The sequence below is a fragment of the Polypterus senegalus genome, chromosome 5, assembly GCF_016835505.1.
Source record: "Polypterus senegalus isolate Bchr_013 chromosome 5, ASM1683550v1, whole genome shotgun sequence".
Lineage (NCBI taxonomy): Eukaryota > Metazoa > Chordata > Cladistia > Polypteriformes > Polypteridae > Polypterus > Polypterus senegalus.
In genome coordinates this window covers 34,844,436-34,857,534 of record NC_053158.1, presented here as the reverse complement: position 1 = coordinate 34,857,534, position 13,099 = coordinate 34,844,436, and the positions used below count along the sequence as shown (strand labels likewise).

Genomic DNA, 13,099 nt, shown 5'->3' with positions numbered 1-13,099 from the left:
TGATAGACTTGCTGTCCCCTTGTTGAAATTATGAAAAATTCTGTATATTTTATGTGAATTAATTACAACACTAATTTTGTAACTGATACTGTTTCTATTAGCTATTAATATGTCTGGTATGTGTGCTTGGTGTGTGGGTGTGCCCTGCGGTGGGCTGGCGTCCTGCCCAGGGTTTGTTTCCTACCTTGCGCCCTGTGTTGGCTGGGATTGGCTCCAGCCGACCCCCATGACTCTACGGTTAGGATGTAGCGGGTTGGATAATGGATGGATGGATGGATGTCTGGCTATGTCATTAAAAACAACTAAAAAAAGTAAGCATTATATTAAAACTTTATAATGCAGTAAATAGATCACATTAAAAGTTAAGGGCAGAATTCTGTCTGTCACTATACTAAAAAGACATTTGAAGTTATGCATGCTACGTAGACAAGAGCAACAATAAGGATCTCTGAACTAAGAAAGATGTTGTCCTGATCTAATAAGTTAAGGGAATGGACATCTTTCAGTCTTGATCAGAAATGGTATATAAGAACCCAGGAATTCATGTTAATCACTTGGAATTGCTCCAGCTAATTAGGGAACCAAACACTTGATGAAACAGAATTAATAAATAACAGTAAACACATTCATGATAGATTCAATGAAGCACATTAGACACCTAAATTTCTTTTTCAAAAGGACATATGAACCACTAAGGATTTTACTTAAACAAACAAGCTTAATGAAATATATGGATTCTTTATCCAGGTTAAATACATTTAAACCTTATTAGCCATAAATCACAGGAAAAGGGTACTAACCTTACAAATCTTTTTTTCTTTTTTGCAGAGTCTTCTGGGGTTTTGTATACAATTTCTCCTTGTTTCTTAGGTGTCTGTAGAAGTGCCTGGGCTGATTTTATCCAGTCACTTGCAGACATATTCACATTCCGTCTTTGAATCACTGTCATTTCTGAGTTATTTTCAGGGGAACTGATGAGGGTGGCATCACCGTCTGAAGAATACTCTGAAATTTCAGCATCAGTGTTAACCTGAAAAAGTGAGAAAAATGACTATCACATGAAATTTAATGGGATTTTAGAGTACAAATTAAAATCAATGTCAAAATAAAATACAAATCTGAAAAGATATTAATAACATAGTTCTCAGTTGATCTTTATCATACTGTACACAGCTCCATTAAAAAGTATGCTTCAGGGTCAATAAGACTAGGAAACACACAGACCTCTGGCCCTTAAACAATGATGGTTCATACAAAACAAGCTAAAAACTTTTCCATTTTGGCAAGACAGTTTTGTTTTCACCCTGGAAAAAATACAGATTCACAGTGATCACATTAGTAATATAAAACTTTCCAAAGTAGTATTCATTTGTTGGCATTCTGTACTCTGTATTAAGTGCATTCTGTGATGCACACAACATTCTACAGATGTCACCACTCTTCTTTTTTCCTTCTTCCTTCACAAAGTTGTTTTTCATGGTCATTGACCAATAAACAATTAATACACTTGATTATGAATTTAGAAAATGTATGTAGCATGACTTTTGGGATTACCAATGGATGGGCTTGCGAGGATCAATCAGCCAGAAATAAAAGTGAACATTACAACCAAGACCCACTTACCATATATACTCGCATTTAAGTTTTCCCATGGATAAATCGGGGCTTGATTTTATCATATAATTTCCCAGATTTTATAATGTCGGTAGTATAAATCAAATGCAGAAAACTCAAGCTATTGGTCCAAGAGATTATAATATGTTAACGCCCATCTGAGTACGGAAGGGAATTAGGGCCAAGGAGAAGAAAAAAAAAATATGGACACAGTGAAGAAAAAAGTGTATGTTGAGAATAAACTCGACATGTTGACTTTATTCTCGTAGTTTATTTTGACCTTGAAGTAGAATGTCGTAAACATAATTTTAAAATACATTTTTAATTTACTAGATTTTCTCAAACCCCATTATAAGTAATGTAGCACATTAAATGCTTTGTGTTAAGTGTTCCCTGACCCATGTTCCTCGGTACATGCTTCTTAAATTGACTTCCTCTCTTTGACTTTATTCTTGACATATGCTTTTTTTTTTCTTCATTGCGTCTGTATTTTTTTTTCTTCTCCGCGGCCCTAATCCACTTTTGTACCTGATAGAGTAACCACAGAGCACACTGCCTTTTTTTCCTATGTATTATGCCTACGTGACCACAAAGTAATACCCAAACTATTCTGAAGCGATGTTTGCACTGATTTGTGTTTTTTGTATCTCACACCCTCATATACCTTTATCGTAAGAGCATCCCTTACCTACAATGGAACGTTCAAACAGAAGAAAATATGAAGTTGGTTTTAAATTAAAAATCGTTGAAGTGGCAAAAGAAATTGGTAACTGTGCTGCTACAACAAAATACGATGTGTCTTGAGAAACTGGTGCAAGATTGGGGGAAGCAAGAAGAAGTAAAACAAAAAAAAAATGTAAGGGTCACTTTTTTGACATGGGCATATAAGTCGGGGTCTGATTTTATGATCGATTTTTTGGGTTTTGAGACCCAACTTATACGCAAGTATATACACTACTTCAAGTTATTTCTTGATGATGATGTGATTGAATGAATTGTTGTTGTTAAACAAGTGTGATCCAGATTTGGATGCAGAAAAAGCATTTGATATGGCTGAATGGAACTAACTTTTTACCATATTGTAGAAATTTAGGTTTGGCCCAAACATCTGTGCATGGATCAAACTATTATATACCCGTATAGAATCTTCAGTTTGTATTAACAACATTAATTCAGACTACTTCAAACTAGAACGGGGTACTAAACAAGGATGTCCCTTGTCACCACTGCTGTTTGCAATCATCATCGAGCCACTGGAAATTCATTGTCAAAATGTTTAAGCGATAAAGGGGATTATCAGAGAAGGACTTGAACAGAAAATTTCACTATATGCAGATGATATTGTACTGTATATATTAGACCCACAAAAACTGTGCATGGAGTCCTAACAGCACTTACAGAATTTCAAAAGCTTTCTGGTCCCAGAATTAATTTGAATAAAAGTGTGCTCCTTCCAGTGAATTCTCAAACACACAATATCAGATTGGACATCTTCCCTTTAAATACCTAGGAGTAAACATCACAAGTAAACATAAAGCTCTTTATCAACAAAATTTCGCTGTATACATGGAACAAATTAAGAAAGACTTGCATAGATGGTCTACCTTTCATCTAACTTTAGCTGGAAGAATTAACATTATCAAGATGAATAACCTTCCTAAGCTTCTCTATCTATTTCAAAACATTCCAATATACAGTACATCAATAAATACTTTTTTAAGAAATTAGATTCAACCATAACCTCATTTATTTACAATTTGACCCTACAAAGACCTAAGGAAGAAGGTGGCATGGCTTTGCCTAACTTTCAATTTTATTACTGGGCGGCAAATATACAACATATAAAAACCTGGACTTTGACACAAATAAGTGAGCAGACACGGGCTTGGTCTGCAATAAAAATAAACTCCTGCAGTGCTTCTTTCTATTCCTTGCTTTGTACCACAATAAGTACAAGTCATTGCCAATATACTAACAACCCAATAGTGCTTCATTCACTAAGAATATTGAACCAATGTAAGAAGTATTTTAAGATAGAGAAGCTTTTATCTATGGCACCTCTGCATGAGAACCATCTTTCTCCACCCTCTCAAATGTACGCAGTTTTTAATGTCTGGAAAACATCTGGGATTAAATCATTTAGAGATACGTACATATACAACGTCTTCATAATCTATGAACAATTACATTCCAAATTTAACTTTCCAGCAACACATTTCTTTCACTACCTTCAAATCAGTAACTCTGCTAAACAAAACCTACCCAATTTCCCTCACCTCCCACCTACCTCTATAACGGAAGAAATATTGATCAGTCTTGAGAACTCAAACAGTATTTCTGTAATATATAAAAACATTTAAAGTCCTTCCTTTTGAAAGATCCCAAAGTACAGTGGGAAAAGGAGTGCAAGGTAGCAATGCACAGAATTCATTCAAGCTCTATGTGTACAACACATTGAATTATTCAACTTAAAATTATACAGTGGACCCTTGACTTACGAACTGAATTCGTTCGCGAGGGCTAGTTGTAACTCAAGTTGGTTGTAAATCAATACTATTTTTCCCATAAGAAATAATGGAAATACCCATAATGCTCTCCGAACCTCCCACAGCAACACTTACTTAACCTTTTCATAATAAAAAAGGGTTGTATAATGTGCATAATTTACCAAAACACCAATAATTTTTCTAATGTACTAACCAAAAAGTTATAAAAAGTGCCTAGCCTACCAGAAACAACAATTTCATACTGTACTCACCATTTAACTTGACATCTTTGGGCTGCAGGAAGGGAGGAAGAGGAGGAGAATTAAATGGTTTCGATTGTGATCGCAGTTTCTGAAGTTAATAATGACAGTAGTTGAGCACTCAGTTCAAAGCTGGTCGTGTTGTGAACTGCTGTAATAATACACTCCAAAGCAAGCCAGTGCTGACTCAGCCTGATGACATCATCATGTGCCGCGCCAGCCCGCTAGTTATCATCCCTTAACAATCGCTTTCTTTATCTTCGTTACCTTCTCTTCCTTCCTTAGCAACTATGCGTCTTGCTTGCCATGGTCTTAGTAAATTATATATATAGATAAATCACTGCACTGACCAAAATTAAGTCCTCAAACACATGTATCTGGGCTCCGACAGATGCTTACAAACGCTCTCGGCTGTTTACAATCGCACAAGCAGATACACGTGACCGCATTTGGGTTGTAACGTAAGATGTTGGTCGTAAATCAAAACAAAAATTTTGGTCGTAAATCAAGTTGTTCGCATGTCAGGCCGGTCGTATATCAAGGGTTGACTGTATATCAAACACATCTTTCTCGTTTAAAGTTGTCCAAAATGTTTCCCAGACAAGATCCAACTTGCGAACGTTGCAATCAAGTTCCAGCCTCACTGGGCCATTTGTTTTGGGCAGACAACCTTGGTGTTACAATCTCTCCTAATCCACTAAACAGCTGGGTTTGGTGTACTCCAAGATGGGCTTAAAGTGGAGAAGGACAAACAAACTGTAATTGCCTTTACTACACTATTGGCACTAAGACGTCTCTTGCTCAATTGGAAGAATCCTAACTCACCGATTTTAAGTTAGTGGATAACTGATATTATATATTATCTAAAATTGGAAAAAATCTAATTTTCACTTAGAGGATCTGTTCAAATTCTTTTCAAAACCTGGAAGGATCTGATAAATAACATTTTAGAATAAGCATTTAAATTGAGGAAGTGGATTCTTTCCCCTCTTTTTATATTCTATTTTAATTCATTTATTTATTTCTATATTTTTACTATTATTAAAGTGCTACTCTGCTGACCTAGCTCTCTTTCTCATGGGTGGGGGTCGATTTGCTTCAAACCCAGCTTTGCTAAACTTGACTTGCATGTATGGAATGTTTTTTGATTTTAATAAAAAAAAAAGTATGATCCAGATCAAAATCTTTTTGAAGGCAGTATGAACTCAGTTTAGTCTGATGTGATTGTATTTCTTTAATTTCAGTTGGCAGTTTGTAACAAATCATGCCGTTGCCCTTTACTTCATAAAGGGTCTGTTACACCAAGATCACCATGACAAAGGGTTTTACAAAGCAAAAAAGAAAAAACTCAGAGTGGTAATAAAATATAAAAAGATTTAATTCATATGAATACCAGCAACAGAAGGAAATCATAAAGTACTGGAAATATAATAGAGACCTGAAAAAAAGAATTAAAAATGTTTAGAGTACAAGCTAACAGTCACCTGAGCAGTCTCAGGATCATTTATATAAATTAAATAGAGCAACAGTTCCAGTACTGACCTCTGCTTGCCCTAATATTAGGAGACAGATCTTTGCATTTTAATCTGCTGCTTTCTTTGTAACCATCTGCAAATCTTGCCCTAAATCTCTAATCTTGCAATTACTGTCTTACAGCAAAATACCCGCGCTTCGCAGCGGAGAAGTAGTGTGTTAAAGAAGTTATGAAAAAGAAAAGGAAACATTTTAAAAATAACGTAACATGATTGTCAATGTAATTGTTTTGTGTTATGAGTGTTGCTGTCATCAAGGATTTGATTATCATTATTTCTTTCAATCAGGTTCGTATTTGGAGGATGTGTTGTGTTCAAATTACATTCCGTGTTTCTCTAGTCTATCCCGGACCATCTTATGTTCGTTGTCAACCGTTATAAAGATAACAGGTTTCATTCATCGAAGTGATCAACACCCAAATCGGTACTCGTGAATCAAAGATGTTTAACAGGCATTCCCGGTATTAAGTTGTGGATTTGCCTGCGAAATTTAGCGGCAGCGTGTCTATGAACATAATTTAAACTTAAGCTTTACACCTTGCTTTTCTATTGATATGTCTACAAAGGCTTGTTCAGCATCAGAGTTGTTCCTGTCCTACTGCATCAATAAATAGCTCGTCTTCCTCTTTATCTGAGACATCACACACTGCATGCACGGGTTTACCTTTCCCAGTCCTGCAAACTTTAGCGAAGTGCTTCAATTTACCACATTTTTACACTGTCTTCCTTTAGCTGGACATTGACTTTTTCCACCATGTGGTCTGTTTCCACAGTAGGTGAACTTATGAATATGCGTGTATGCGTCAGTCGCTTCATATTCTATTGCTGCCATCTCAATTGCGTAATACGTTTTTTGTTCAGCGCTCTTTGGAGCTCTTGCTTTTTGCCTGCGTACTGCGTTCACAGTCAGTTCACGTGAGCCGCTCGGAGTACATGCATCGAAGGTTCTCAGCTGTGCTTGTGCTATCTCGCGCGATCTTGCAATGTCCACGGCTTTATTTAATGTTAGCTCAGACCCGGCACTTAAAAGTTTCTCTCGCACTTTTGCTGAGTTTGTGCCGAACACTAGTCTATCCCTGACCATCTCATCTTCGTTTGCTTAAGCAGTCCTTCACCCGCGAATATTACACGGCAGCGTATCTATTGGATTGCCGCTGACGGACGGCCTTATATGGGCAGGCACTTAATTATGTGGGAGGCGTGTGGATGGAGGACGCAACTCCGCCTCACACGGCGACCAAGCTGCAGGTCATGGCCGTATATATGTACGTATGTAGGTTCTAGTTATGACCATTATGCGTAGAATTTCGAAATGAAACCTGCCTAACTTTTGTAAGTAAGCTGTAAGGAATGAGCCTGCCAAATTTCAGCCTTCTACCTACACGGGAAGTTGGAGAATTAGTGGTGAGTCAGTCCATCAGTCAGTGAGGGCTTTGCCTTTTATTAGTATAGATACCTTATCAAAAGCAAAAGGCTGCAATATTTCCTTCATTAAATGCCCACAATACTGGTCAAGTGTTTCAGTATGCATATACACGATTCAAAGGCACTGTTAGTGTGGACAATGCACTGAACAGTAAAGATTATATTTTCCTCAAACATGCAATTCAGGGCAATTAACTCATTACATTAGCATCTCAAACACACATAGACCCATTCAAGGTGGTAGGCAGCTTGATCTTATTCTAGTAGTGCTGCATACAAGGCAGAAACCACTAGTCAATTTAGCTTTACCAATTAAACACACACACATTTTTGGGAGGAAAATAAGAGTATGTGAATTAAAACCCCTGCAGACAAATGGAAAATGCAAAATTCAAACAAAAACCTTAATTTGGGATTTATAGCCAAGATTCTGACTCCATAAAGTGGCAGTATCAATTTTATCGAACTCTATAAATTGTGGTAAACCAGCCCGGACACAAACAAGCAGACACCGAGAGTTCCAAAAACATACATTTAATAAATAAATTGTCCTGCACAGCACACAGTGCCCTCGCACCAAACACCCTTCTTAAGTCTGTGCCCTCCAATGGTCCTTCATTCACCACCTCTGTTCCTCTTTCCTGAGCTTTGTCCTCTTCTTCCCGACTCCGGCCCCTGACTGGAGGAAGGCGGCCTCTTTTATATCCACCCGGATGTGCTTAAGGTGCCATCTGACGAACTTCCTGCGGTACTTCCTAGTGTGGCGGAAGTGCCGCATGAGCATCTGGAAGCACTCTGGGTGTCCCTGGTATTTTTTCCACCAGCACCTCCAGGTGTGGCGGAAGTGCAGACGTCCAGGGCTCTATGATCATCCGGGCGCCCCCTGGCGGTGACCACGGGCCTCAATAGGGTTGAGGTTCCATGCTCAGTTCCCGTGGCCCCCATACCAATTAGGGCGGCTGCCCTCTCATGGCCTGGGGGAGGCATAGTCCCTCTCTCAGTCCTTCTAGGCATCCCAGGCTAGGCACAACCCCCAGCTGACCGCCACAACATGTATGACACTACTACAACACTGCTATGCCCTGCACCACCATGAAAGCCAAATGTCACTTGTGTTGTAAAAAACTTTTTGGAATGATGCAATACTGTTTAGGGCTACTGTATTACAGCTCTAGGAGACTGGGAGTGAATTCCATTCTTGTCATTGGCTGCAGAGTTTACAAAATCTTCTTAGGTCTGCACTGGGTTCTTCTTCACATTGTCCCCGGTGAAAGAATAATTGGATTAAGCATGTTTAAAGATGAATAAATGAAGAAAACTTAAGGTGAAATTAAACCTGATGTTATCGTTATATTAATAAGTGAATATTGTTTGGAATTTATTCAGAATACCAGTATGTCCGAGTTATTTTCTGCCCCACAGTAAGGAGACCTGGGTTCGCTTCCTGGGTCCTCCCTGAGTGGAGTTTGCATGTTGTCCCCGTGTCTGCGTGGGTTTCCTCCAGGTGCTCCGGTTTCCTCCCATGGTCCAAAGACATGCAGGTTAGCTGCACTGGCGATCCTAAATTGTCCATAGTGTGTGCTTGGTGTGTGTGTGTGTGTGTAATGCGGTGGGCTGGCGACCTGCCCAGGGATTTGTTCCTGCCTTGCTCCCTGTGCTGGCTGGGATTTGCTCCAGCAGACCCCCGTGACCCTGTGTTAGGATATAGTGGGTTGGCAAATGACTGACTGACTGAATTATTTTCTAAATAAAGAGTTCCTCATTTTGAAAATCCTTTTAAAGTCATGAATCAATTGATCTCCTTTAATACATTTATAATCTCAAAAAGGCAATGAAGCCTATCTTGGTAGCATCCAGCACCATTAAGGAAATAATTCTTGGATAGTGTTCATTACAACTTTTTCCTCATGGACCAAGGGTCTTGTGGTTCTCTAAATTACATTTTGATCTCTTCCTTGAAACAGGGTTGACTAGGTCAAAGACAGAGAGAGAGCTTAAGGGACACATTTGCTAATCAACTAAGATTAAAAGGACTCCATCACTTAACCAATTTAACAATACCTTGCAGAAAACTGGCTGATCTTAAAGTATTACTTTGCACATATCTTCTGTTGTTTTTGTCCTCGTAACTCTTCTTAACAAACAGTAAAGTAGTTTGTAAAATTGCTCACTACAAAAGGTATCATATGAAATGAAGTTTGATTAATTTATTCAACATTTTCTGAGGTCACTTACAGTATGTAGTTAGTCACTAGAAGGCATAGTCTAATCCATTAAAAACATAATGATTGAACCAACAATTGAAGGGAATATGTAATGTTTTAGATTTAAAAATAAAAGGTAAAGGAAAAGTAAGTTTCATAATTACCATGTACTGGATTTTTATAACATCATAACATTCTAGATTTGCAATTGCAGCAATAAGTGTAAATAGATTGTAAAACAGCATTATCTTTTCTTTGATGATTCATATCAGGTAAAAAAAAATCCTTTGCTATGCTGTATTTTAATCATTAAAACATTATTACAATAATGTGGGGAAGAAAAATAAACATCCTCCAAACAAAACATTTTAATACATTCTGTTTAGGACAAAAAAACAACCACTTTATTGTACTTGTTTATGATATTAATTTTTGGAAGTCAACATACTTGTTTAATTTAAATGATTCACACACACACACACACACAGAAAAGTGATCAAAACAGAGTAACACACACACAGAGGTTCAGCAAATAGGTTGCAGGACACCAGATTTACTTATTCAAGCTACAAAACCCAGCTTGGAAAAATCCATGGCACCGCCTTCCAGTCATGTGAAGACAAGATCAACATTCCTCACCCAGCCAGCCTACGCTCTGTCTTATTTGAATGAACTTGACCTTCCTGGGCAGGCAGCCAGAATTCTACGTCACCTAGTGACTGAGTAGAACACTATGTTCTTGGCTGGTCAACAAAAATGTGCTCAGTGAACAGCAGAATGACTACAAATATATTGGCTTTAGCTATGAAAACCACCAGCATTTATCCAGAGAGCAAGCAGCAGCAAATCCACTATGGAGCCTCAAAAGCAAAGCAAAGCAAAATGAATCTTGCAGTGTGTATGTATTTATTTATTTGCCAGCTGAACTATAGCTAGCATACACGACTCCACAGTGAATGAACTAGAGTTGAACACATGCAAAGAGGAGAAAACTCTTGAGTCATTTCCGTCCTGGTCCTATATGACAATCGTGAAGAACAAAGGGTTTAATTATTCACCTGCCACATCACAGATTAGTCAGCTTTTATCTAATCAAACATCTAGTTATACTGCAAATGCTTTTAACAGCAAACATGCTTCAGGCACTTTTAACTATTATACTGCACCCTTAAGATAAAAATGGAAAATTTCTTTATCTTGAAGTATCTATCCAAGTAGCAGGACTGTCAGTGACAACGAAACTTTGATGGAAGCCCCCCTAGGTGGCAGTGGTGCCTCAGAGGGGGCCACCAGGGGGTGCTGCAAGGGTTTCTGAGCCCATCTGGGCAGTTCGTCAGCCACACCTGGAAGTGCAACTGGAAATGGATGATCAAGCACCTGGAGCACTTTCAGGTGGACTATAAAAGGAGCCAGCAGCCACGACTCCGGGAGCCAGAGTTGGGAGGAGGAGGACAATGCTTGCCAGGAGGTGTGGTGGTAAAGAGTGTGTTTTTGTTTTGGTTTGTACTTTGTGGGACTATGCAGTGCCTGTGGGAAGATGTGCCCCACAGGTGAAGAAAATAAATTTGTGTTTGCTTTTTACGTGTGCCTCTGTGTCTCTCTGTGTCAGGTTGGGCGCCAATATAGCACCTTTCTACAATGTGTATTTTGAGTGCTGCCTTTATAAATAGTGCTTGAGCAAAACATGCCTTTTCAGGATTTATTTTTATCTATATATGTCCAATAAGACTGCATTTCAGCCTTGTTCCTTATTATTTACATGTTTACAAGTTTAGAGAGGAAAGTACTAAGTAAAGAAATGCTGACGCTTATCAACACAGCAAGTCTTTGAAAGAGTCCCGGTCAATGATTCATGACGAGGCAGAGAGAGAACTAGGCACACAAAGTGGGAAAAAAAATGATGAGCAATAGAGTGGTGCAGTGTAAATTGATATTTCTGATGCTATCAGATCCTCAATGTTCTGTGAAGGGGATTGTAGGGGGGTAGAGCTCAGATGAGGAAAATGCAGATGAATGGGGGCAAGCAGCAGCACAGAGTGAAACTGCAACAAGCCAAATCACCTGAAACAGATTCTTGAAGAAATAAAAGTGGCCAAAAAATGCAGAAGGTGCCTTATATGTCTAGTATCACCGGACTGCAAAATAGTTGCCCACCGTAGCATGTGCCAGAAGCTATGTTACAATGATCACAAAAATGTAACTGGAGTCTGAGTTGCACAATATGACTGTGTCATTTGTTATTAAGTTTTGCAAAAATTATTAAAATATAAAAAATTTGATTTACAGTGTAAAGAGAGGAGGTATTCAATAAAAGTTAGCAGAGTTATGGTTATTTGTAGCTTGATTTTTATACACACACATTGTGAAGGATGACCGGCTATATATTCCGGACCACACCTCCAAGCCACCAGATGGAGCCCTCCCAGCGGCATGGATGTTCCCCGAATTCCAGCAGAGCCTCATGGACGTTGTAGTTTTTATGGACAGCCCTGCTGGATACCATGGGGGCCACCAGGAGCCGCTATAGGGAGGCTTGGGGAGTACTATGAGCCCTATAACCCGGACGTACGTCCTGATCACGTGAACAGTAAGAATGACGTACTTCCGGGGTGAAGAAAAAGACTTTGTATCCGACCCAGAAGTGATAAGGAATCTCATGGACTGTAGGGTGGATTCACTTCTGGGTCAGGAGATATAAAAAGACCCTGGGAAGTCCCAGACGGGGAGCTGAGCTTGGAGGAAGAGTGGCTAAGTGTCTGGGAGTTGGAGGATTGGTTTATTTGATTATTGGGAATTGTTTATTAATAAGTAGTGTGGAGTTGAGGGTGCTTAGTGCACATAGTTATTATAATAAAGAAGAATAATAGCACCCCCCAACTGCTACAACACACAAATACATACACATATATACACATACTAAAGCACATGATGTGATCTGCCCAGAATTCCATGGCCTCCCAGAAATCCACAAAATCGTCATCTCATAGGTGGGCCAGCATGTAACATATCTAAAGGGCTTTTTCAAATGGTCAAACATTTAACATATGATTTGGATTATTAAAATGGCATTGCAGTGTCTGAAGAATGTATCCGTCGGTGATGATGAAATCATGATCTCGTTTGATGTTTTGTCGCTATATACCATGACTTCAATTCGCTTGGTCACACTTTATTGAAAAAACTAAATAACCCCCCTACCATAATGATACCAATAAAGTGGACCATGAAGGACATACTGCATTTAATATCACTTTGCCAGAAAGAGGGCATACCAATGGGACCTCCAATGTCAGGACTCTAACCTGAACTGGTTATGCAGTGATTTGAAAGCATGACTATAACTCAGTTCACACCTGCACTTTAGATCTGCTACGTTGATGACACATGCGTCTTATTAAAAAGCAATCAGCTGAAGGAATTCCACAGTCACGTCAATTCAGTATTCTCTGAAATTCACTTCCCCATAAAAAAAAAAAGAAGTGAACCGACGCTTTAATTTCCTGGACATCTCCGGTGAAAGAGGTAATGACGCTGCCTTAATTATAAGTGTTTATCACAAGGAATGTTATGCAGACAAA

At 38.8% G+C, this 13,099-nt stretch overlaps 1 protein-coding gene across 4 annotated transcripts in view; it reads right to left on the bottom strand.

Annotated features, from left to right (window-relative positions):
• Positions 1-13,099, bottom strand: part of spidr (scaffold protein involved in DNA repair) — a 384,626-nt gene that overhangs the window by 279,569 nt on the left and 91,958 nt on the right. For all 4 annotated transcript variants that reach the window (XM_039754491.1, XM_039754492.1, XM_039754495.1 and 1 more), the window contains exon 6: positions 801-1,030. In XM_039754491.1, the coding sequence (XP_039610425.1) occupies positions 801-1,030 (230 nt within the window). The remainder of the gene's footprint in view (positions 1-800; positions 1,031-13,099) is intronic.